The sequence below is a fragment of the Dermacentor silvarum genome, chromosome 1 (assembly GCF_013339745.2).
Source record: "Dermacentor silvarum isolate Dsil-2018 chromosome 1, BIME_Dsil_1.4, whole genome shotgun sequence".
Lineage (NCBI taxonomy): Eukaryota > Metazoa > Arthropoda > Arachnida > Ixodida > Ixodidae > Dermacentor > Dermacentor silvarum.
Window position 1 is genome coordinate 417,382,396 of NC_051154.1, and position 24,783 is coordinate 417,407,178.

At 49.0% G+C, this 24,783-nt stretch overlaps 1 protein-coding gene across 1 annotated transcript in view; it reads left to right on the forward strand.

Annotated features, from left to right (window-relative positions):
• Window positions 1-24,783, forward strand: part of LOC119447488 (DNA (cytosine-5)-methyltransferase 3C-like) — a 352,358-nt gene that overhangs the window by 128,229 nt on the left and 199,346 nt on the right. The window contains exon 8 of the mRNA XM_049663800.1: window positions 12,986-13,131. Coding sequence (XP_049519757.1) covers window positions 12,986-13,131 — 146 coding nt within the window. The remainder of the gene's footprint in view (window positions 1-12,985; window positions 13,132-24,783) is intronic.

Consider the following 24,783-nt stretch of genomic DNA (forward strand, 5'->3'; position numbering starts at 1 on the left):
AATTCTTCTTCAGGCGGTGTGGCAATTATAGCCCAAAAGTCAGTAGCATGCCAGCATGTTTCGCTCCAGACTTCATTCGAGGCAGTGGCTGTTCGGGCTATATTGTTCAATCAACTCATAACTGTTTGTTCCATATATATATCGCCTGATGAACGGTTTAATACAGCAGAATTCGAAAAGCTGATTGACCAGCTTCCTGAACCCTATATAGTAATCGGAGATTTTAATGCTCACAGCGCATTCTGGGGTTACTCAAGATGTGATGCGAGAGGACGGGCAATAGAAAAGTTCCTTCTTTCATCTGGAGCCTGTCTGTTTAACAAGGCAGAGCCAACTTTTTATAGTTCTACACACAACACGTATTCATGTATAGATTTAGCCATAGGGTCAGCATCACTTCTTCCATACCTGGAATGGAGAGTTATTCGTAATCAATATGGGAGCGATCACTTCCCAACACTCCTAGAAACAACAAAGTGGCACGATGGACCAGCTTACCCCAAAAAATGGAGACTTCATAGTGCAGATTGGTCAAAATTTAAAACCCTATGTACACTGTGCCTGGAAGATGTGGACCACCTAGGTGTAGAGGAACTGCACAGCTACATCACTGAACATATCCTCTGTTCTGCTCAAAACTGCATACCTGAGTCGTGCACAGATAAAGTCAATCCAAAACCGTGGTGGAACAAAGAGTGCGAAATTGCAAAGAAACACCAGAACAAAGCATGGAGCAGATTTTCACGCTACCCAACAACAGAAAATCTAATAAACTTTAAGCGGTGCAAAGCGAATGGCCGCCGTGTCCGCCGAATATCTAAAAGAGAAAGCTGGACACGTTACGTATCATCAATAAACTCGTACACGGATGCGAGCAAAGTTTATAATAGGGTGCGTAAACTAAAAGGACAACGGCCAAATTCTTTTCCTCTCATCACTGGCTCTGGTGATACAATAGAAGTACAAGCAAACACTCTCGGTGAGCACTTTGAGAGGGTATCAAGCTCAGAAAATTATACCGAAAAGTTCTTACACCATAAAAGATTAGCTGAAAATATTCCTCTGCGTCTAAACAAGTCGTCATCAGAAGGTTACAACAAACCATTAACATTCCATGAACTCAAGCTTGCCCTAGGCTCTTGTGGCAGCTCGGCTCCAGGTTCCGACAGAATAACATATGAAATAATAAACAATCTGCCTGATGAGACCCTAAACTGTATCTTAGGTCTTCACAATAAAATTTTCGCAACTGGTCATATTCCTTCATCTTGGAAAGAGGCAATAGTCCTACCAATACTCAAACATGGCAAAGACTCCTCCTTTGTTAACAGTTACAGACCAATTGCACTCACTAGCTGTTTACTTAAGGTATTTGAAAAAATGATTAACCGCCGCCTCGTCTACTTTTTGGAATATAATGGTATATTGGACCCTCACCAATCTGGCTTCCGAAGGGCGAGGTCTACAACTGATAATCTTGTTCTCCTTGATTCATATATACGTGATGCATTTGTACACAACCAATACTGTCTATCTGTATTCTTTGATCTTGAGAAGGCATATGACACTGCCTGGCGATACGGTATTCTGCAAGACCTGTCGTCCTATGGAATTTGTGGTAGTATGCTGAACATTCTGCAAAATTACCTATCTGAAAGGAAGTTCCACGTAAGAATTGGTACCGTACTATCGCGCACTTTTGTTCAGGAAAACGGAGTACCACAGGGGGGAGTGCTAAGCTGCACACTTTTTATAGTTAAAATGAACTCGCTCCGCTCTGTCATACCACCCACGATATCTTATTCTGTCTATGTGGACGACATCCAAATCAGCTTTAAATCTTGCAACCTTTCCATATGTGAACGGCAGATTCAGTTAAGTGTTAATCGGCTCGCCAAATGGGCAGATGAGAATGGGTTTCGGTTCAATGCAGAAAAGACTACTTGTGTGCTTTTCTCCAGACGAAGAGGAGTAGCTCCTGACCCATGCATTTCGATGAATGGGAAAAGCCTGATCGTTGCGAAAGAACACAAATTTTTAGGTGTAATCTTTGATGCTAAGCTCACCTTTATTCAACATATAAAACAGTTGAAGCTGAAATGCCTTAAAACTATGAACATTTTAAAGATTTTATCTCACCAATCGTGGGGAACAGATAGGTATTGTCTCCTATCTCTTTTTAAAAGCCTTGTGTTGTCTCGCATAGACTATGGATGTATCGTTTACCAGTCAGCTTCAAAGACAACCCTTAAGCTACTCGATCCTGTCTATCACTTAGGTGCACTTGGTGCCTTTCGTACCAGTCCTGTCCAAAGTCTATATGCAGAGTCGGATCAGTGGCCACTGGACTATCAGCGTACGTATCTTGGAGTCACCTATGCAATAAAAACCATGTCGCTAAAACAACATCCATGCAAAGCACTCATAAATGATCAATCTACAAACCAGTTGTATTTAAACCGGCCTTCACACGCCCCGCCGTTCCCGTTAGTAGTGAGGTCTGTTGCGGAAAAACTTGCAATAGTTTTCACAGATCTGCAGGAAACTGACTACGCTGAACTTATCCCACCTTGGGAGCAATGTCCAGTCACCTGTGACTTGTCCTTTAAAGAGCTTAACAAAAAGAGCTGTCCAAGTGCCCACATCCAGCAACATTTTATGGCCCTTGAAGACAAGTATAGATCTGTGGCATTTTTCACTGATGCTTCAAAGTCTACAACCTCGGTATCATGTGCAGCGCATGGCCCAAACTTCTCCACCTCTAAAACCTTGCATAACCATAGCAGCATCTTTACAGCGGAAGCGTACGGTATTCTTATCACTGTTGAGTACATAGTACAGCACAAGATACAAAAGTCTATAATATATACAGATTCTTTAAGCGTTGTCACAGCCCTATCCTGTGGTAAAGCAAGCCGAAACTCTGTATTAAACGAGCTCCTTAAACACATTCATGTAGCTTATAAACTAAACCTTGCCATTATCGTATGCTGGGTGCCAGGCCACTCTGGGATCGCAGGCAATGAAACGGAGGACAAAAATGCTGGAGAAGCGGCTCATCGGGACACAATTGATGTAGGCTTGGTACCTGGTGTAGACCTGAAACCTGCGGTACGAAAGGCGCTGCGTAATCATTGGCAAGCTGAATGGGACAAGGAAGCTGAAAATAAGCTGCACCTGCTTAAACCGCAGTTAACAAAACCTTTCCCACTGAAGCTTGATAGACTCACCGAAGTCACCCTGGCACGACTCCGATTAGGACATACTTATGGCACACATAAATACCTCTTGACTGCAACTGACCCACCGACGTGCACACACTGTGGTGAGAACCTAACCGTTCTACATGTCCTTATTCAATGTCCTGAACTTCACCGAGAGAGAGTCGCTCATTTTAAGGAACTTTATACACACCATATACCACCCCATCCCTCGATGTTCTTATCAGATGACGCACTTTCTAACTTTAAAAGAGTTCTTAATTATCTTGCGCAAGTTAATTTTCTAGTGAGCATCTCATTCCATCCTAACCGTCAGATTGCGCCTCACCGGTGAGGTACAATCTGATGCACTAAATTATGTCTGAGCCCTCCCACCTCTTGCGTAAGCAAGAATTGTACTGCAAGGGACTCGGACTATCCACAATCATTAAACATGTGTGCCGGTACGCAACGCAGCTAAGATCTTATATTTATTTTAGTAATTATTTTAATATCGATGCACTAATATCTAGACATCTTTCTTAGGCGTAGGCCTCTTTACAGCCTTTATTTTAAATCATAGTTTTCAACTCACAATTTGATAAACCAAGACACAGGCCCTGGCGCTCTTTGGCCTTAGAAGCCCTTGCGCCAATAAAATGCAATCATCATCATCAGCACCGAATGGGTTCGTGAAATTGTTCGCTCTGTCGTCCGCGAAGAAATGGAGAAGCTGTACGGAGTGAAACAGCCAATGGTTGGCTCCATCGCCAGTGTTATCCGCGATGAGGTTCAGCAAGCACTGCACAGCCACCGATACCCACAGATGCCCAACGTGGTGCCCACTGATGCGGGACCGGCCCCCATGTTCGCACATATTCTGCCCTGTATGTATGCGGACTGCTTGCGAAACTCAGTGCAGTTGCAGGAAACTAAATACCGGTTACAGTGCGGCTGCCTGGGGGTACGGAAGTCAGCGGAGACGGCGAACGCTCCCCTCAAACGGGCGCCCCAAGAAGTGCTCGAGGAAGAAAGCGACGAAGTGGAGGAGAAGAGCAGTGGAGGAGAAGGGCACGTGGTGCGAACGAACAGCCAGTGAGGCTGTAACCACAATCTTGAGGGCGTCATGAAATATCATGGCGCGCATAGCGAGCGAGGGCGACGAAACGGCCAATGCTCGCTTCACGATAACGGCAGTAAACGAAACTTCAGCGAGCCAGCGGGCGGCGCCGGCACGGCACGGCGAAGGGCGCACGTGGAGACCGTGGAATGTGAGGGAGGAGGGCGACAGGGAAGCGGATTTCGTCTCGGCAACTCCGCCGCTTTTGTGGCTCTCCTCGCCCTCCCTCGTAGCTCCCTCACTTTCGACTGTCACTGTGCGCGCCCGCCGCCGTGCAGGCGCCGCCGCTACAGCCGGCCCGGCGCCAGTTCCCCGAAGTTTCGTTTTCTGCCGTTATCGGGAAGCCGGCGATTGCCGGCGTGGGTAGTTTCGTTGGCCGGCGTGGGTAGTTTCGTTGGCCGGCCTGGGACAGCGCCGCTGCTTCCCTCTGCGCCGTAGCCGCAGCGTGCAAGGTCAACACGTGACTAGAAAGTAGAGGAAGCATAAAGGAGAAAGAAGGGTTCACTGCCGTTTTGTACGCGTGGCTACGGTAGCGTGGCTGAGACGTCAGCACGTACACGCATCTTCCGGCGCAACGCAGAATCGGCGACCTTGCCATTTGAGAGAGGGCGACATGTCCGCCGCGTTTTTTTTTCTTTTTGGTTTGTTCGCGCGCGACATTGAGGGGTCTCCCCTAAGCTTTTACTCTATGGCGCTGCTGGAGCAATGGCGGTTGGAGGCGCCGCCGCGTGATTTGGTTCGAATTAACGAGATTCGACTGTACATTGAATGCAAACGTTCTAGCCGCATTCCTCGACTGTCGCATACGCGTGGCGGCTCGGTGCACATGTTTTGCATATGTGCGGGCCTTGAAATTTGTTGCTTTGGTTATAGTGCGGATATTCGCGACTCCGGCGACTTACGTTATAAGCGGTCTACACTGTACCTGGGGTCAACATTATATATCCGTGTTAGAAGGACACTGCCCAGCGAATTAGCTTTCATCATGATTCTCATTACTCTGGTGAGTTGTTCAATAAAATGTAGCCGCGTTATTAACGCGTGAAAGGAAGAGTTAGGTGCGCATATTGTATGAAAAGGTTTGCAACGACCTAATTTCACCGTTCTCTGAAACAGGCACCCAGGAAGCACATTTCTTATGGCTGTTAACAGGATGGCGCATCATGTATAGTATGTATACATACTTCACGAATACCGTAGCAGCAATTACCTAAGAGAAAATTTTGTGGTTAAGATCGAAAGCCAATCAATTGCAAGCGATGAAATGTTTCATAGTGGCCCTCACTAGCCTTTATCAACAATTTTACACACCCCTCCGCAACGGAAGCAACCGACCGTCGTTATGGCGAGGCACGCATTGTTCGCGAAACCCATCACTTCACTACAACTTTGAATTGAAGCCATCAAGTAGTTCTTTACAACACCAATTGCAATGCCAAAACTATACTCGAGGCACTACAGCGCAGGTTAGGCTGCCTTGAAGAGGAAAATTCAAGCAGCTTCTGCCTTACCATGTCTCGATCCTGTGTTGTTTAATACCTACAAAATGTGAACTATTCGCTTTGTCCGTACATAAAAGGGAACCTCGCATAACCGCCTCATGAAAAAGACACCAGAAGCCTCACATGAATTCACTTGATATCTGGCCACCACAGGGGAATAATGGTATCTTCAATATGTCCCATATACTGATAACACTGTAGCGAAGAAAAACGCTAGTCGGTCCAGCTCTAGTCGGGCCAGACGCTAGTGGGTCCAGCGTTTTTGCTCGGCAATGGCGCTCATGCTTGAAAGCCGTGTCTCGTTTTGACTGTCGCCACTGCGCTGCTCCGAACACTAATGAAGCCCTTTACAATTTTGTGTAGCGTGCTGCGCCCTCAAAACCTCCAACCTGGAACTTCGATCCCGCACTGTACCGTCGACCATGCCTGAAGAAGCCTCCCAGCAACTGCCTCCCCCTGCACCGGCACCGTGCTCTGGTGCGCCTCGCCACAGGGACCCTACTATCTTCACAGGCGCGAATGACACCGCCGTTGAGGATTGGCTTACGAGCTAGGAGCGGGTAAGCACCCACAATAAATGGGACAAAGCAGCTAAGCTCAGCAACGTGCTCTTCTACCTCGCGGGTGTGGCCAGCTTATGGTACAACAACCATGAAACGGATTTTCCGACGTGGTCAGACTTCAAGACGTCTTTTGTCGATGTTTTTGGTCGCCCTGCTGTTCATAAGCTACGCGCCGAACAGCGTTTGTGGAAACGAGCTCAGCAAGTAGGTGAATCCTTCCCAAGTTACATCGACGACATCCTGGACTTATGCAGGAAAGTCAACGCGACCATGTCGGAGTCTGATAAGACCAACAATGTTATGAAAAGCATAAAAGAGGATGCCTTCAACATGCTGCTTGCCAGAACGCAGGCAGCGGTCATTGACCCGTCGCCCTACATTGCGCGACGAACACCTCGCTGGCTTGATGGCCATTTCTGCTCAGTCAGCGTTGATGGCGGAAATGAAGGCTTTCGTGCGCGAGGTAATTGCGCGCCAGCTCTCCTTGACGGCCTTTGCACAACAGCCACCGGTACAAGAGCCAATGTCAAGTTTTGAGCCCCTGCTCCGCCACGCCATCGCGCACGAACTCAACGAGATTTTGCCTCAGTGCCATCAACTTGTTCCTGTGGTCGCACCTCTCCGCTACGCTGCAGTCGTAGCCAGGCCCCAACAGATCCCTCCGGCTGCACCACTCAGCTACGCAGAAGTCGTCGCCCCTTCCCTCAAGGTGGGCCTCTCACTTACGCGGACGTCTTGAGTATGCCCCGACCACAGCCCGCCATGCTACCGTATCACCAGCCGCCCCGCACAACGCGTCCTCCTACGTGGATAGGGCCCACCATAGCGAATCGGTGGCGTACATCTGACAACCGGTCTATCTGTTTTACGTGCGGCTACGCAGGTCACGTCCCACGATACTGCAATCGCGTGCAGTCACCTAGCGCTACACCGTATGCGCCAAGTCGTATGATCGGTTCTCCCCGCCCATGTTATGACCGACGTTCCGTCCAACGCCCAATACCCGCCGCTCACCTTCTCCACGCCAACACTCACTATCACCGATGCAGCCCCGTCCCGCAGCTAGGGAAGAGGAAAACTAATCGTCGTAGTCCATGAGGCAAGCGCTGCGACGCCAGCGAAACGCGGAAGTCCTGAGCCAAGCTCGACGAATGTGATAGACGTGTTTGTTGATGGTGTTCACACATCCGCACTCGTGGACACCGGAGCTGCCGTGTCTGTTGTTGACGCAAAACTTTGTTGCTTGATTCGGAAAGTCACGATGCCCCTTTCTAACGCATGCGAACGCACAGCCGGCGCACAGCGTATTCACCCGTTAGCGACGTGCACAGCTCGTGTTGTCATTGAGGACGTTGTGTACGCCATTGAATTTATTGTAATTTTGTCATGCTCCTATGACGTTATCCACGGCTGGGATTTTCTCTCCCGCAACAATGCCGTCATTCATTGTGCACGGGCCGAACTAGAACTGTTGCCGCTCTCAGATTTGATGCTCGCCAACAATGCTTCTCTTCCGACCAAACTGCTCTTCAGACACGACACCACTGTTCCTCCCAACTCGTCAGTGGTTGTCTCTATGTACTGCAGCAGCCTCTCCGACGCCGTCACACTACTTTCGCCGTCTGGCCGCTTTTACACTCGAAAAGTCTACTGCTACCTTTTGTGACGGTGAACATCACACAGGGCTCGAGTGCTATATTTATTTGTAACCCGTTCCCGTACTCTGTGCTGCTACTCCGAGGAGAATGTCTGGGCAGTGTCGAAGCTATCTAAGCCGTAGAAATTACGGACGTTCCCGAAGACGCATATGTGCTCGTTACAGTACGCTCGGCTTGATTTCTACGGCTGACCCATTGCGCATAGATGTGTTGAAATCTTCTATTGCCGATGACCTTACACCGGGCCTGCGATCTGAGCTTCTGTGCATCTTACAAGAATTTCGTACTTCTTTCGACGTCGGGCAACCTTCCCTGGGCCGGACGTCTACTGTTACGCACTACATCGGTACTGGCTCCCAATCGCCATTGTGCCAACGCCTATATCGTGTATCGGCTACAGAACATCTCGTAATTAATGAACAAATGGCCGATATGCTCCGCCACGAAGTGATCCGACCTTCCCACAGTCCATGGGCATCTCCCGTCGTCCTTGTTACGAGAAAGACGGTTCTGTATGGTTCTGTGTGGACTATCGGCGCCTCAGCAAGATCACTCATAAGGACGTTCACCCGCTTCCGCGAATCGACGACGCTATTATTAGCCTACAAGGAGCACAATTTTTTTCATCTCTCGATCTGCGCTCCGGGTATTGGCAAGTACCTATGGAAGATGACGATCGACCGAAGACAGTCTTTGCCACGCCCGACGGCTTATACCAATTTAACGTCACGCCGTTTGGACTTTGTAATGCGCCAGCAACTGTTGAGCACATGATGGATACCGTTCTGTGCGGCTTGAAATGGCACACGTGCTTGTACTACCTTGATGACGTCGTTGTTTTTGCTCCGGACTTCTCCACGCACCTTCAACGCCCCCCGCCGTGTTTTGACATGTTTCAGAAACGCTGGCCTACAACTAAATTTAAAGAAGTACCGATTTGCAGCGTGGCAGCTGACGATACTGGGTTACGTTGTTTCCAAGGATGGAATTCTCTCGATCCAGCCAAGCTTCGTGCCATCACCGAATTCCCTAAACCTACGTCTATCAAAGAACGGCGAAGTTTTGTAGGTTTGTGTTCCTACTTCCTACGTTTTATTCGAAATTTCGCCGCCATCATATCACCTCTGACGAAGCTCCTTGGAAGCAACGGATCCCTTCATTCCTGGTCGTCAGAGTGCGAGGAAGCGTTCGCACATCTCCGTCATTTGCTGACGACGCCCCCAATTTTGCGCCACTATGACCCAACGGCCCCCACAGAGGTGCCAGCGGTGTTGGCCTCGGCGCTGTGATTTTCTCTCCCGCAACAATGCCGTCATTCATTGTGCACGGGCCGAACTAGAACTGTTGCCGCTCTCAGATTTGATGCTCGCCAACAATGCTTCTCTTCCGACCAAACTGCTCTTCAGACACGACACCAACGGCAGCGCAAACCTGGCTTTCCTGAATATGTCGTGGCTTATGCCAGTCGCACCCTTACGAAAGCCGAGACCAATTACTCTGTCATGGAAAAAGAATGCCTGGCGATCATCTGGGCTCTTACTAAGTTCCGGCCTTATTTGTATGGACGCCCATTTGATGTCGTCACAGACCACCGTGCACTATGTTGGCTGTCATCGTTGAAGGATGCTTCAGGTCGTCTTGCCCGCTGGGCACTTCGCCTGCAGGACTACGATATCCGCGTGCTGTACCGCAAAGGATGCCAACATTCTGACACCGACGCCCTATCATGCTCTCCTTTGCCTGACGACAATGCCTGCTGCTCACTATCCCAGCTTGTTGTTTCTTCAATCGACCTTGAGACTATCACTTCTGAGCAGTGCAAGGACCCGTGGATTGCGTCTATTATAGACTTGCTTGCGGACCCATCACCGCAGTCAACCACTCGCACGTTGCGTCATCAGGCTCGCCATTTTGCGGTTCGCGACAACTTGCTTCACCGACGCAGTTACACCGCAGACGGCCGCCAGTGGTTGTTAGTAGTTTCTCGCAGTCTGTGCTGCAAAATTTGTGCATCCTTTCACGCCGATCCACAGTGCGCACACTCGGCAGTTTTCAAAACCTGCCAGCGTCTCCGACAACGCTACTACTGGCGAGGAAAGTACAACTATGTTGAAAAGTTCATTCGCTAATGCCCCGACAGCCAGCGCCGGAAATCTTCACCCCAGCTCTCGTCAGCTGGTCTGCAGCCTCTACCCTGCCCTACCTGACCGTTCGGGCGCGTTGGAATTGATTTGTATGGGCCACTTCCCTTGACGTCGGCTGTTAACTGCTGGGCCATTATAAGTACATCACCTCACACGATACGCCAAAACCGTCGCTCTCCCAGCAGCAACAGCGCATGATGTTGCATCATTCCTGCTTCCCCGATTCATCCTGCGACATAGTCCACCCCAGGAATTGCTCAGTAATCGCGGACGTGTCTTCCTGTCGGAAGTGGTTGAAGCCATTCTTAAAGTGTGCCACGTTATTCATCGCACAACTACGGCACACCATCCCCAAACCAATGGCCTCACAGAACGCTTCAACCGCACGCTCGGCGACATGCTTTCAATGGACGTCACCTCTGACCACACGAACTGGGACGCCATTCTGCCCTTCGTCACCTACGCGTACAACACTGCTACTCAGAGCACCACTGGCTTTTCGCCCTTTTCCTTGCGGTACGGTCGGCATCCTTCGCATACCATCGATACAATTTTACCTTACCAGCCGGATGCATCCGAGGGCTCGCCTATTTCTGCCACAGCAAGGCATGCTGAAGAATGCCGCGACCTCGCACGTGCCTTTACTTCCAACGACCAAGAGCGCCAGAAAAGCACTCGCGGCGACTCCACTTCCACGGTCACCTTGCTTCCTGGCGCGCTTATGTGGCTCTCTGTCCTGTTCACCGCCCCTGGCCTCTCGTGGAAACTACTCTCGAAGTATGAAGGCCCTTACCGCGTCGTCAAACGCGCATCTCCCGTGAATTATGTCATCAAACCAGTTGAACTGTTTTCGGACCAGCGCCGTCGTGGACGAGACATTGTCCATGTCGACCGCCTCAAGCCATACTATGATCCTGTCATCCTGACGAGCTGTTAGGTCGCCGGACGGCTCCGTTATCACTCCCGGGGTAATTGTAGCGAAGAGAGATGCTAGTGGGTCCAGCGCGTTTGCTCGGCAACGGCGCTCGTGCTTGAAAGCCGTGTCTCGTTCTCACTGTCGCAACTGCGCTGCTCCGAACTCTAATGAAACCCTTTACACTACTAATGAATGAGGCTTCGGCTTCTTGTTGGCTACAGTGAAATATGGTGAAATATGGCACAGTAAGGCCTTACTGTGCCTTACTGTGCCATATTTCACTTAAGAATTTGTGCTGATCGCGCAGCCCTTGTCTGTTTACCAAACAGATTGGTCATGTCTGTTCCTCAAGCAACAAGCACCAGTAAATTGCTCAAGTGAGTTTAACGTGTAGCCATGGAAAAGGGAATAAATATTGCTACATTCTTTTCCGGGTGCTGCAAACAGTTGTAAGCCTCAGTCAGCTTTACTTCAAATTACCGCCACTTAAAATTAACCGGCAAGTAACGGCATGATTTTAAGAGGCCGTTAAAAAAGCAAGTGGTGTTGGCATAGCCTGAAATGCAGTGCTGCAGTGAAATGCAGTGTCCTGGTGTTGCCGCCGAGCATTTCTGCAAAGAAATGCAAAACTTCGATATTATACCATGAACTACTCGTCGTGAGCAAACATGTTTTAACAGGTTAAAATCAAGGTAAATGTTGTAGAAGTCATATATAGCCAGTGTTTGTGACATGCTTGTTGCATCAAGGCAGGTATGGTATTCTAACTGGATTCTTATGTGCTATGTTGTTGCGTTTATGCTTTTATTATTTACGTGAGCTACCGCAGCAAAGTGTAGATCTGCATATGAAAAACGCACAATGGACTGGTCTGACCTCCTTCGGCGGGCACTGTAGTGTTGCCTTTGAGAAATATATTCACGTAAAGGAAAGAAGCTCTTTGAATAAGTTTTTGCGAGTGAAAACATGGTAAAAATATATTTGAGAGGACCGTCATAAGTATGCAAGCATAGTGAACGACAGCGAATAAACTGATACACTGCGTCCAGACGCCGCCTGAACTGCAATAGACGACAAGTGCGAGTCCGTGCCCTGACGTCATGCGAGCGGCGCTCGCAGCACCCCTGTGGGTCGTTCTAGGGGCTAATAGCAAAAGTTGACTGCCACTTTCACATACGCCAAAGAGAAGGCGAAAGCCTGCGAACTCAAGAGACATTAATTGAATTACTTGACATTCTCATTCGAATGCGTTGCTACTTCTTATTACTTTTTTTCCGACCAAAGTTCGCGGGTTTGAGTGCCCTAATTCACGCTACCCTAATTAACTGTGCCCTAATTAACTTCGCTCTAAATAACACGAAAGGTCGCGACTCCCGCTGAAGGTCGAGGGTGTGACTCCCAGCAAAAGTCCTGAGTTCGAGTCTACAAATTCGTTGCGCTGTTGCATTCAGTCGGACAAGCTCGGGCGCATTCTATCGCCTCTCTCGCGGTCGATGCACGCGCATTTTAAAAATTGTAATGGTTACATCTGCGAAAGTGATTGATCGAGAAAGAAACTTCCTTGTGAAGCATCACGACGTAAGTGAACCGTCTCTTGTAGCTTCCGAACATGAATTCTTAAGTTCCTGCTTTTGATGTATGTTTACGTGATAATAAATAGCGTGCGCATCATTCATGACAAGACACATATAAGTATGCGACTGAACTGTGCCTTAATTAACTGCGTCTTAATTAACTTCGCCTTCAGTAACAGCAAAGGTCGTGGGTTTGACTCCCACAACAGGTTTGTAGCTTTTTTGTACCTTTTGTGACATATAAGGCTTTCGCCGTAATGGCTTAGGCCACACAGCTTGTCATCTGTAAGACTTTGTTCGCCCTGCAGGCAAGTTCGTGCTGGATCACCTGGGCCTGTCAGTGGAGGCGTACTATGCCAGTGAGGTAGACAAGGACGCCATCCATGTCGGACTCACTCGTCACGGTTCGTCGATTACCTACCTGGGCCCAGTGGAGCAATTGACTGATCAACAGGTCTGCATGCTTTTCCAAGTTGCCATTGTGGTTTGAGCTAAGCAGTGGCCGTCTTTTTTTTAAAATTAGGGTAGCTTTATTTTATTATGACTTTTGTGGGCATCTCACAATCTTTGCGCCATCATTGGTGCAACCTTTACCACGAGGCAAAGATTGCACCTTTCTAGCCCACGGAAAAAAATGGCCGTGCTTTGGTTGTCTCAGGAAAGATGATTTAGACGTTTTAAAAACGTTTACAACAGTGTCCGTGTATATAACTTAGCAATGTTATATTGAACGTGCTTTGTAGAAAAGTTTAAAGACGTGAGCATTTGCTTGTTTTTGAAGTGAAGCGTCTGTCATTTTGGCGTAGGCTCCAGACAGGCACTTACACGAACCTACACATATTACATCGCCTGCACCCCACAGCCTACAGGGACGAATGCCCGTGGTGTGGGGCCACACCAACCCTATACCACATTACGAGGGAGTGCACGCTACACAACATAGAACACCATGACACGAACACCACGAGGGAGCAATGGGAGGCACTGCTGTCCAGCTCGGCCCTCGACGACCAGCTCAAGCTGATCCAGAGAGCAGAGAAGATGGCAAGAGCCAGCGGAGCCCTGGACTAGGGGCCCCGACCATTAGCGATGTCCCATTGGGGCAAGACAAAACTATATTTGAATTAAAGTTTGTCTATCTATCTATCTATCTGTCATTTCGGTCAGAGGGTGTCGATAAAACCGCATGCAAGAAAAACATGTTATAATAAGTATTATCGCTTATCGCTGTGATTCCCCCCTTACCCAATGCCTCTCACAAGGCCTGTAAGGACTTTTTAAATAAATAAATAAATATATTTGCATGCAAGACCCACGCAGGTCACTTTGGCATCATATCATAGAGGAAATAAGGCATTACTCGACGATGCTTGTGTAATGTGATCAGCTGGCGAAGGTGTCGCGCCACCAATGGCGAAATCGGAGATAAATTTAGCCTCTCACACGGCGTCGGAGATGCAGAGTTCGACAGTGAGACTGTCGATCCGAGCGAGAGTGGTCGCGTTTGAAAGAGCTCGCTCTGCCATAGTAGGCATAATCCATCGAACTCGAACCTGTGCTCATCAGGAGTTATAAAGCTGCTGAAATATGGTGCTTGCTCGGCTATGGCGCCCCTGTTACGAGACATCGGGCAACAAGACAGCAGGATTCCGACTTGCACAGGTCATCTCTATCCACGGTGGGCCTACTACGAATAGGAAGCGAGCACGATTGCATGAATAGACTGGAGGACCCCACTGGCTTTATCAAAAGTTAGGCATGTAAGATTTCTAATCCGTGAATACGTTTCGAATATATATATATAGAAACTTTATTTGGCTGGAAATATTTTAAGTATAGCGGTGGTCAGAGCCCCTCAGTCCAGGGCCCCACTGGCCTCTGCCGCCTGCCTGACCTGGCTAATTAAGGACTTTTGTCCTGCCAAGTCGGAACGGGCGAGCTGTGCCTCCCACTGCTCCATTGAGATATTATTAGTGGGCCTATGAGGGTGCTTACTACACTCCCAGGTCACATGTATTAGTGTAGGTATGCCACCGCACCAAGGGCACGTGGCCCTATAGCGGGTGGGATACATGGCATTTAGCAGCTTGAGATGGGGGAATACCCCGGTCTGTATTTTGCGCCAATCGGCGGCCTCTTCCCCGCTAAGTTGTGGGTGAGGCGGCGGGTATTTTCTGCGGACTCCGCGCTGATGAGCAAGGATGTCTTTTGCATTTAAATTGATGGGATTTTGTGAGGGATAGTGTGAGGGGTTGGGGTTCGAAGAGGACGCCATCGCTCGGTTAGTAGACGCTCGAGCTAAAGCGTTAGCCTGTTCGTTCCCCTGTACCCCCGAATGTCCCGGGCACCAGAGTAGGCGATGGCGGTGGTTGAACGATTTGGGGATTATCGCGAGGCTAGCCGCAGTCACGTGCCCCTCAAGAAACATGCAACATGTCTCCCGGGAGTCAGTGACCACGACTGAGTCCCTTTCCGAACGCTCCGCGTGAGCGAGCGCGATCGCCACTGCTAACATTTCGGCTGAGGTGGGGGAGCCCGCCGTGGTCGACGTGGTAATTTGCTGCTGGCTGATCGCGTTCACGACTGCCAGGGCGTACCTTCTTTGGTAGCGCTGCCCGGTAGCCTCTGCATACGCAGCTGCGTCCGTGTAGTACGTATTGTACCTAGCGTTATTGGAGTACATCGATTGAATATGTTGTGCGCGTGCTTTGCGCCTTTCCTTGTTGTACTCGGGATGCATATTCTTGGGAATTGGAGCTACTGTAATTTTGGATCTCACCGAAGGAGGGAGAGGTACGGCCTCTTCGGTGAGATAAATCGGGTATGCTGGGATATTAAGTCGTGCCAATATTGCCCTACCAGTTTTTGTGAAGCTGAGGCGCTCCCTCTGTCGCATCAGAGTGGCCTGCCTCAGTTCGTCGAAAGTATTGTGTACTCCCAAAGCTAGCATGCGCTCCGTGGAGGTAGATTTAGGCAGGCCCAGAGCCGCCTTGAAAGCTGTTCGAATTATCGTGTTGGCCTGCCTCTCCTCTTCCCTGTTCAGGATTTGGTAGGGCAAGCCATATGTGATTCGACTAATCACTAAGGCCTGTACGAGCCTTAGGGTATCGATTTCTCGCATTCCCGCCTTTCTATACGTCACTCGACGTATCATTTGGGCTATGTTGTGGGTTGCGGATTTGATGGTTTTGAGCGTCTGTGCTGCTCTCCCGTCGCTTTGTAGCCACAAACCCAGGACTCGCATCGTAGGTACCTCTCGGACCATTTGGCCCTCAACCACAATGTTAATCGACCCTCTGGATTTGTAGCCTTTCGCGTGTATCCGGATGACCTCGGATTTTTCGGGCGCGCACTTCAGCCCGCTCGTTCGGGAAAATTTCTCCACCGCTAATACCGCGGTTTGGAGCGTGTATTCTTTTTCCCCTAGGGAACCTCTGCTCGCCCACAGCGTGATATCGTCAGCGTAAAGCGTGTAACCTAGGTCGGGTATCCGATCGAGATCGCGCGCGAGGCGACACATCGCCATGTTGAAGAGCAGAGGAGATATTATCGCTCCTTGAGGGGTTCCTTTGCTCGGCATTTTAAATATCTGCGATGTGATTTGGCCAATACTGATGCTGGCCTCGCGGTTGGAAAGAAATGCCCTTATGTAATTGTAGGTGCGCTCACCACAACCCGAACGTTCGAGTTCCTCGAGTATTGCGCCGTGAGAGACATTGTCGAAGGCTCCTTTGAGGTCTAGTGCTAGGACTAGTCTCTCGTCACCGTACGGAATATTGGTTAGAATCGAATAAGTTTCGGAATCCTGTCGTATAATCAAGCGTCAAACTTATTTTCAAAAGTGGCAGTTATGCCCGGAAGTCGAAGCACTGATAGCGGTAGCAATGTGTTATTCAACTGCACGAAGTAAGTTTCGTAGTTTCATTGGCTGCATAAACTGCAGTAAGCATTCGCAGTAAGCTTACGGCGCCGGGCCCGCGTATGCACTCAACCGCGCACACCACAGGCGGAGGTGTCGCGACACAAATCGCGAAATCGGAGCCTCTCACACGGCGTCAGAGATGCAGAGTGTGACAGTGCATCTGTCGATCCGAGCGAAAGTAGTCGCGTTTGAAAGAGCTCGCTCTGCCGCGAAGCCACAGCCGTGTTATAGGAGGAGACGCGCCCTCACGTGCCCGTCCCCTCATCTCTCACTAGTGCGTGCTCACTGCTGCCCCCCCCCCATTGCGCTGGAGCGCGCTTCATCACGCGACATCAGGACGGCCCGCATCAAGCCATCATCCTTCTCGGCTCGCCCTTATATGCTTTCCTTACATGCTTTCACAGCGAACGGTGCGTGAGGCGTGATCTTATCGCACCAGCACATTTTACAGAGCCTCACGGCAACGCTGATGATGGCGGCGAGAATTTGCCTGAGTGTCCATATAATTTCTGTCGCAATAAAAATGACGAGTTCTGTTGAGAACCACATAGAGCATGGTAGATTGCTACCGTCTTTAGGAAATTGCAGCATCTGGCATTCGGTCACTGCTATCAAATCTGGATGAAAAGTTGTGGTCAAGACGAAATACAAAACACCTTCTCTAAACACTACGTGCAGGTAGCGTTTAGCAGCTAGCTTCATCTTATATTTATAAAATCAGTACGCGATTGCTGGATTCCAGTGAACTAGATGTTCAAGTGATAACAGTGCACAAGTCCGGTGACAATGCCCTTTGAACTACAGACCTATCTCTGTCACATATACTAGATGAAAGAAATTACGGCAGAAACCATCCTAATGTAAGTCAGTGCGAAACGTGGCGCAAATGCACTCATCTCCTCCTGGGCTTGCTCGAGGACCGCCACATGTGCGGGCTGCGACACCCTGACGACATAGACGCCGTCGGAGATGCCGCATGCCGCAGCAAATTCGTCTTGGACAAAGTTCTTTTGAAAGTACGCGCCTGCGTGTCCCGCAAGTCCTACATTGGACCTCAGTTGGTCTCGGCGGCTGTTAGCTTGGCGTGCCGCTGTTCTATGGCGGCGCGTCGCTTCGGTCTCGCACTCATTGCATGCCTTTCTAGTCTCTGCAGAGCCTTCACACTCTTGGTACTTTCAAAGGCCCACTGTTGTACTTGCAAGTAGAGGCCTCCGCGCAACCCACCGCTTCTAGCGCAACTAAGCCACCTCTATTTGTCACGAGCACACCTGCACCGGCGAGTGGAAGGCGCCAAGCACCTTGCAAACGGGCGCGTAGAGCAAGGAGGGACCAGCGAACGGATACATGGGGGTGTGCGCGCGTCGGTAACAAACTCTGTGATCTTGGATGGCCTCGCATTAGACCTTGGCTGTGACTAGGCAATGAAATGCTTGGAATATAATTATGCTGATCCCACACACCGTTAAAATTGTTGTTGTGCGAAGCATGTTGCAGGTTCCTGGCTACGCAACATCGTTTGGCGTTCTTCAACGAGTTACGAGATCAACCAACCTGTTTGTGTACAGTGAGCAATTCTGTGTATGTGGTGCCAGCCTGTGTGTAACGACAGAAGCAAAATGACGACTGTGACAAGGTACCACGACGGCCACGACTTGATGACAGCCTTGTTTTTACTGAGGTGTAGAAATGCCACAACCGTTCCATCGTGACTCGTCGGTGCCGAAGGCAGTACAATGTCGCCCAGCGTCTTCGTGGCGTTAACTGCTACGAGGCTGCACAATGTGGGTTGACTCTGAAGGCGGTGCAGCCTAACACAGCTGGATGCCATGAGGCAACAATGGAATAATTTGGCACGTGACTTAGTAGTGTGGCCACTGCTGGCGTAGGTGCTATGCTTTGGGGATTTCTCTGGGCAGGTGAATTGTTGGTGCCTGGGTTGTTTCAAGAAGAAAACAGCGTAAAAGAGACGAGGACGAAAAGAAGACAGGTACAACAGACAGGCGCTGTACCGGTCTTCTTTTCATGCTCGTCTCTTTTGCGCTGTTTTTTCTTGAAGTATGTTACACCAACTTGCCCACATCAAGCTCCTTCTGCCTGGGTTGTTGTTCGTCCTCGTGAGCGCTTTCCGATTATGAGGAGCTCCGACTTCTCCGGCGCGCATTGCAGTCTGCATGTCTCCGCGTACCTTGCTACGACGTCTGCTGCTTCCTGTAATGCCTCTTGTTGTTCTATGGACCCTCCGACCGTCTATATCGTGATGTCGTCTGCATACAAGACATGTCTGATCCCCGCTATTTTCTCGAGTTGGGCTGGGAGTTTCATAATGGACACGTTGAAAAGTGTCGGCGACAGCACTGCTCCTTGTGGCATTCCTGTATTAGGTGTGTCTACTCGTTGTGGGCCTCACATTTTCCAGCCCTATTGTGGCTGTATGAACTTTAAGGAAAGCCCTCACGTAGTTCGTCGGCCGCAATTCGTGTCATTGAGGTTGGCTAGTATGGCTTTGTGCCCCACATTGTCAAAAGCCCCCTTTTGGTGTAGTACAAGAATTGCTTTCGAGCAGCAGGGCGTTGCTACACTCACTACTTCCTCATTGGTAAGTGTAATAGGTAATCGGTGAAACTGTCGGTGTTGCTCATGGAACTCGCGGCTTACACCCACTACAGGTGATTGGCCAAGAATTGGGTGGAATATTTGAATTGTAACTAACAGTAGACTTACAGGACTGCTATAGTGTAAATGCTGTTAAAACGTGAAATTGCATTTTGCAATCGGAAACCGTTATCAATACGAAGAATCAATTACCATGAATTGACAAGCACACAAGAAAAGCAAAAAAAATTCACTGACGATTACGATATTCCCTAATGCAATCCTCCCTAATTTCATTTCGCCATATATTGCCTGGCGCGGACAATCTGTTTCGTGCGGGGCGTTGCAAACGTAGCGAAGTGTGGCCCGACTGCCTCGCTTATCTGGAGATTGCCAGAGCCAGCGTTTGGGTGACAGCAGCCGCCACCGACAGACCTCCCAGGCGACGTGCGCTACCCTGGCGTTATCTCGTGGCCATTGTTTCCGCACTATGCTTTTCTTCTCACGCTTTCGGCATGCCCTCCTCAGCTTTCCGCCTCATCGTTCCGTGGCGCCTGGCTCCCCGCTTTCCTCCTCGTTTGCTCTCATTTTTCGCTGTGCTCGATCACAACACCAACGCTGATGCTTGTCGCAGGAACGGGCGCCTAATAGCTGCGCTCTAAAAGATCTAACAGTGCATGCATTCGTTCAACTCCAGAAGGAATTTCATGACTGCGGAGCAAACATCACTGTGGCTGATTCCCAGTGTAGCGGCCCCAAACCAAAGAGTCAACGCAAACCTCGCTGTTGCTGCCAATACTTGGCCCTTGGCCTAACTGCCACTATTTTATGAGTTACAGTTTCGCTGGAAGGGCCGCACAGCGACAGCAAACCAGCGAGGCCTGTGCTGCTGCCCAGCGGAAACAGCACACGGAGGCTACAAGGCATTATAGCCCGATGGTATGTGGCTTCGGGCGCTCCCCATACACATATTCAAAGTTGAGCCGCCAAGCAGCGCCGATGTCTGTCACCTACCATGTATGATGACTGAGCCGTACATCAAGATACTTCACAGCGCTGTCATCTTTACCACTCTCCTAGGTGTCCACGGTGCCGGGCATATTGTTCATGAAATTCCCGTGTGCTAAAATAAATGATACCTAAATATCCTCGTTGCTTCGAATAAACGTCATGAAGAGAACAATTACTTTAATAAAGCAAACATTCTTGTCATTTCTATGCCGAATTTTGTAACCACTAGGTAGGCATAAAATTGAAAAATATTATTATCGTAAGGATGCTTTGAATAAGGCACTACCATATTTGCTACCCATCTAGATGTGAAGGCATATTGTCTATAAAATGACTCAGTCATAAAACAAATGATATCTAAATATCTTCAATGGAATATATACATTCCTTTATTAAAGCAAACTTTTCTATTCCTACTATTGTAATGATTAGGTAGCCAAAGTATGATCATCTCGCGGATTTGCGCGATGAAGATGGCGCAACGTACATGCACTGGACAGATTTTTGGTGGGGCCTGGTATAAAACACTTTGGTGTTAAAAAGGCATGAATTTATTTTTTCTTTATGAACCTTGCTTGCTGTAGTTGTCTAATACGTTGCTTTGTCTTACGGGGATAACTAGGAGTTTTTTTATAGGCTCTTATAAACTTATAACTTTTGCGTTGTCGCTCTGTGGGCAGTGAAAGTTTAAACTGTATTACGCCATGATTGCGTAGGCCTGGCATGATTGTTATTCGGAAGGTATCTGGTGTGGACGTTAGAACGTTATGAAGGATTTGAAGATGACACCTGTTGGATGCTTAACAAACTGCAGAAACACGAAGTGAGAGCAAATGGAAAGAAGGCTGCTAGATTTGAAATGTGTTGAGGTGGGACATGGAACGTCATGGGAGTAGTTACTACTTCTGAAGTTGAAATCACCTGTGATATAAAAGGGCATGCCAGAAAATCATGCGGTTACTTTATTCAGGCTGTCGCATAAATCTTTAAAAATTCATGTTACTTGATGTGGCCGATAACACACAAATAATTTGTTTAGATATGCCCAAAAACATAATATTTCCAACAATGTTACCATGGGAATTGAAAAACTCCCATGTTTTCATGAATTGCCAGTGCAGCACACCGCCACGGCATCCATCCAATTTGTCGGGACGGATGACGCGGTAATTTTTCGTGCTGCGGAACAATTCGTCATCGCATACTTTGTTGGATAACCAAATCTAAGTTAAGACAACAATGTAAGCCTCGCAGTTATTTATTAAAGCACAGGGCTAACCCCCTTCCCTTTTTTTGATAAAATTCTCCATGTGTTAGTGCTGAATATGAGCAAGGTTTCCGTAAGTAATCGGTGTTGTGCTGCCTCTCCTTCGCCCCCAGCTCACTCTAGCACTTGGCTCCTGGTCAGAACGAAGATTGAACTGTGATACCGTTCATATGGTGCGTGCTGGAATGCAGTATGAGACGGGTCTATTAAATGATTTTTTTTTGCAGTTGGGCCACTGGCAAATTATTATTTCGCAGAATAAAGGCGCAGCTTGTCACATTTGGTCAAAGCCCTTCTTGTCACACGCTTGGCAGGAGACAAATGCTTATTCACTGAGAGCTCCTTTTCCCTGAGCGAAGTTTGCTTCGAGAGCACAGCTTCCTTCCCTTTATAGGCAGCAAATTTCACAATGCTTGTTCGGGACCTGCCGTTAACGAAGCTGCAAATACGGTGCGCATGGGATGTCACCAGACATATCCAGCTGAAAACATTATTAATGATGCTAAACTTTTTCTACGGACTGCGAGGCTGCTTCTGAAGAGTTATCCGGGTGCCATGGAATAGTAGGTTATCTCTACGGGAAATGCCTCTAAACTACTCACGTCGTCAGGCAATGTGTTTGACGCTCTTTGAATACGTTCATCTACGGCGTATGCTACACTAAAATCCCTTTGGCACGTCTTACTGTCTCATGACTTTGTCTCACAGTCTGTGGGCGTTGTCTTATATGGACAGTTTCGTCCATGACAGTTTCGTGCCTTCGTTTTAGCTCGCTCATGTCATTAGGCATAGATTTCTGGGAGGCGTCTATGCGAATGCAGCTCGGGTTCATATATTTTACAAATTGACACATATCAGTGTGGGAAACCACCGGCTAATAGAGGGGCCCAGGACTCAACAGGCCCGCGTGAGAGCAGCAACAGCAGAACGGCTGCACCACTCTTCTGAGCACGAGAAACTGGTCAATAAAATTTTAACAAAGAAAAAAAAGGGAAAAAAAGAAAAGGAAAAGAACGCATTTCACTCAGAAACTCCTCTGGGAGTTGTCTAAATATCCGTAAGCATTATGCCACTTGCTCATCTTCACGCAGCCCGTTGCCATTTTCTATGCTATCCGGCCAGTACAAACTACAGCGCTGCGGCGGCATTAACTGGTGCACACGGCGGCGCAAGGTGCAATGATGACACAAGCAAGGTCCTGTAGGTGGCGGCGCCAGGCGTGCTGATGACGTTCCGATCATTATGAGCCGTTATCGCTCTTCAGCACCTTATCCATCTGCGTCCAACCATTATGAATTGTGACCAAACGTACTTATGAAGCGGCTGCATATATCACGGCCACATGGACGGCATCTTGAAAGCGATCTGCATGCCGACAGATTGCCGACTGCTAAGAGCTTCGCGCGCTATGTTCTCGACGCTTACTTCGCCTTAAAAAGAGCCACGCGGGCTCGTATCTTGAACACAATCTGCGAAAGAGGGAGAGTGCGGCATTTGCTGAGAGCTCATTGAGCACTGTGTTCTCGCCGCTTCGCTGGCGTTGAAACGAAAGGCAGCACGAAGGTGCATTAGAGCCGCTATTCTGGACATTCCGCCATTTTCTTCGAGGCGTGACGTACGCGTGACGCTTACAAAATGGCGCCAATGGCCCGAATTTGCTTTCGTAACGAGAGGCAAATTTGACATTTCGCCTAAGAAACTCTAATGTAGGCATTGAACCTAGCATTCTTTATAAAGTAAAACAGTTTTCCTCCCCTGTAAAAATAAAGCAGCTAGCTCCAAGCGTACGATTATTCCATCGAAATCGTTTCTCGCTTCCGTCGTCTGCATGCGCACAAGCTGTCGTCTGCTTCGTTAGCTGGGATGCGTGTCCTCGGGAAACGGAATGAGTCATCGTATTGTCACGTAGTAGTGATGATGAGGCAAGCAGTCGTAAAACTGTGAATGACGGAACTGATTCTTTATTGGGCGAACCTTTGCCCACAAAAGAAAGCTACACCCAAAGCACAAAGATAGCGGCGAACACAATCGGCGATCGTCGAAAATCTGATCAGCGGCGAAACGCGTCGGCTTTTATACATGAGTCATCGAATGTTCCAGACTATTCCCTGGTGTCCACGTGTCTTCCAGAAACTTCTAGACAATTCGCGTCAGTCATACAATCAGATAACATTAGCGTTGGTGAAAACAGGCAACGTAAAGAAGCATTGATAACATTCTAGAAACTTGCGATACAGGAGCGTCCTTTGCCGAGCGATAAGATTTAACATTTGTTAGCCGGTGGAAAGCGGCCACCGGTGAAACAAAAATGTATACGTGTCAATACCCTTTCCCTAAAAAGCATCGTCCCGATGCTAGAAACAAACGTGAAAGCGAAAACAAAACGACGCGTAATGAAGAAAAAAAAATAAAGTAACAAAGTACCTAAGCTCGTCAGCGGGCGTAGAAAGGCTTAAGACGCACCACGTAGATGACTTCAGGTCGTGCGCGGCGTCGCTGTGATTGCGAAATGCCGTCTGGCATGACCTCATAGTCCGCTGCGCCAGTACGTAGGATGATCTTAAGGGTCCGAAATAGCAACGTAGCAGTTTCTCGCTAAGTCCTCGTCGGCGTATCGGAGTCTGCCACCCAAACACGGTCGCCGGGCTGGTACTCGACGTAGCGTCGTCGAAGATTGTAGTGTCGGCTGTCTATCCTCTGCTGGTTCTTGATGCGCAAGCGCGCGAGCTGTCGACCTTCTTCAGCACGCTGCAAATAGGTGGAAACATCGAGATTTTCTTCGTCGGTGACGTCCGGTAGCATGGCGTCAAGCGTCGTTGCCGGGTTCCTTCCGTAGACCAGGTTGAACGGCGCCATGTGCATCGTTTCTTGTACGGCCGTGTTCTATGCGAAGGTCACGTACAGAAGGATGGCATCCCACGTATTGTGTTCGACGTCGACGTACATTGCCAGCATGTCGGCGATGGTCTTATTTAGGCGCTCGGTGAGGCCATTCATCTGCGGGTGGTAGGCGGTGGTCCTGCGATGGCTTCTCTGGCTGTATCGCAGGATAGATTGAGTTAGTTCTGCCATAAAGGCCGTGCCTCTGTCGGTGATGAGGACTTCTGGGGAACCGTGATGCAGGAGGATGTTCTCAACTAAGAATAGGGCTACCTCGGCGGCACTGCCTTTGGGCAAGGCTTTTGTTTCGGCGTAGCGAGTGAGGTAGTCCGTAGCTACGACGATCTATTTATTCCCGGACACCGATGTCGGAAAAGGCCCCAGTAAGTCCATCCCGATCTGCTGGCACAGTCGGCGAGGTGGCTCGATCGGCT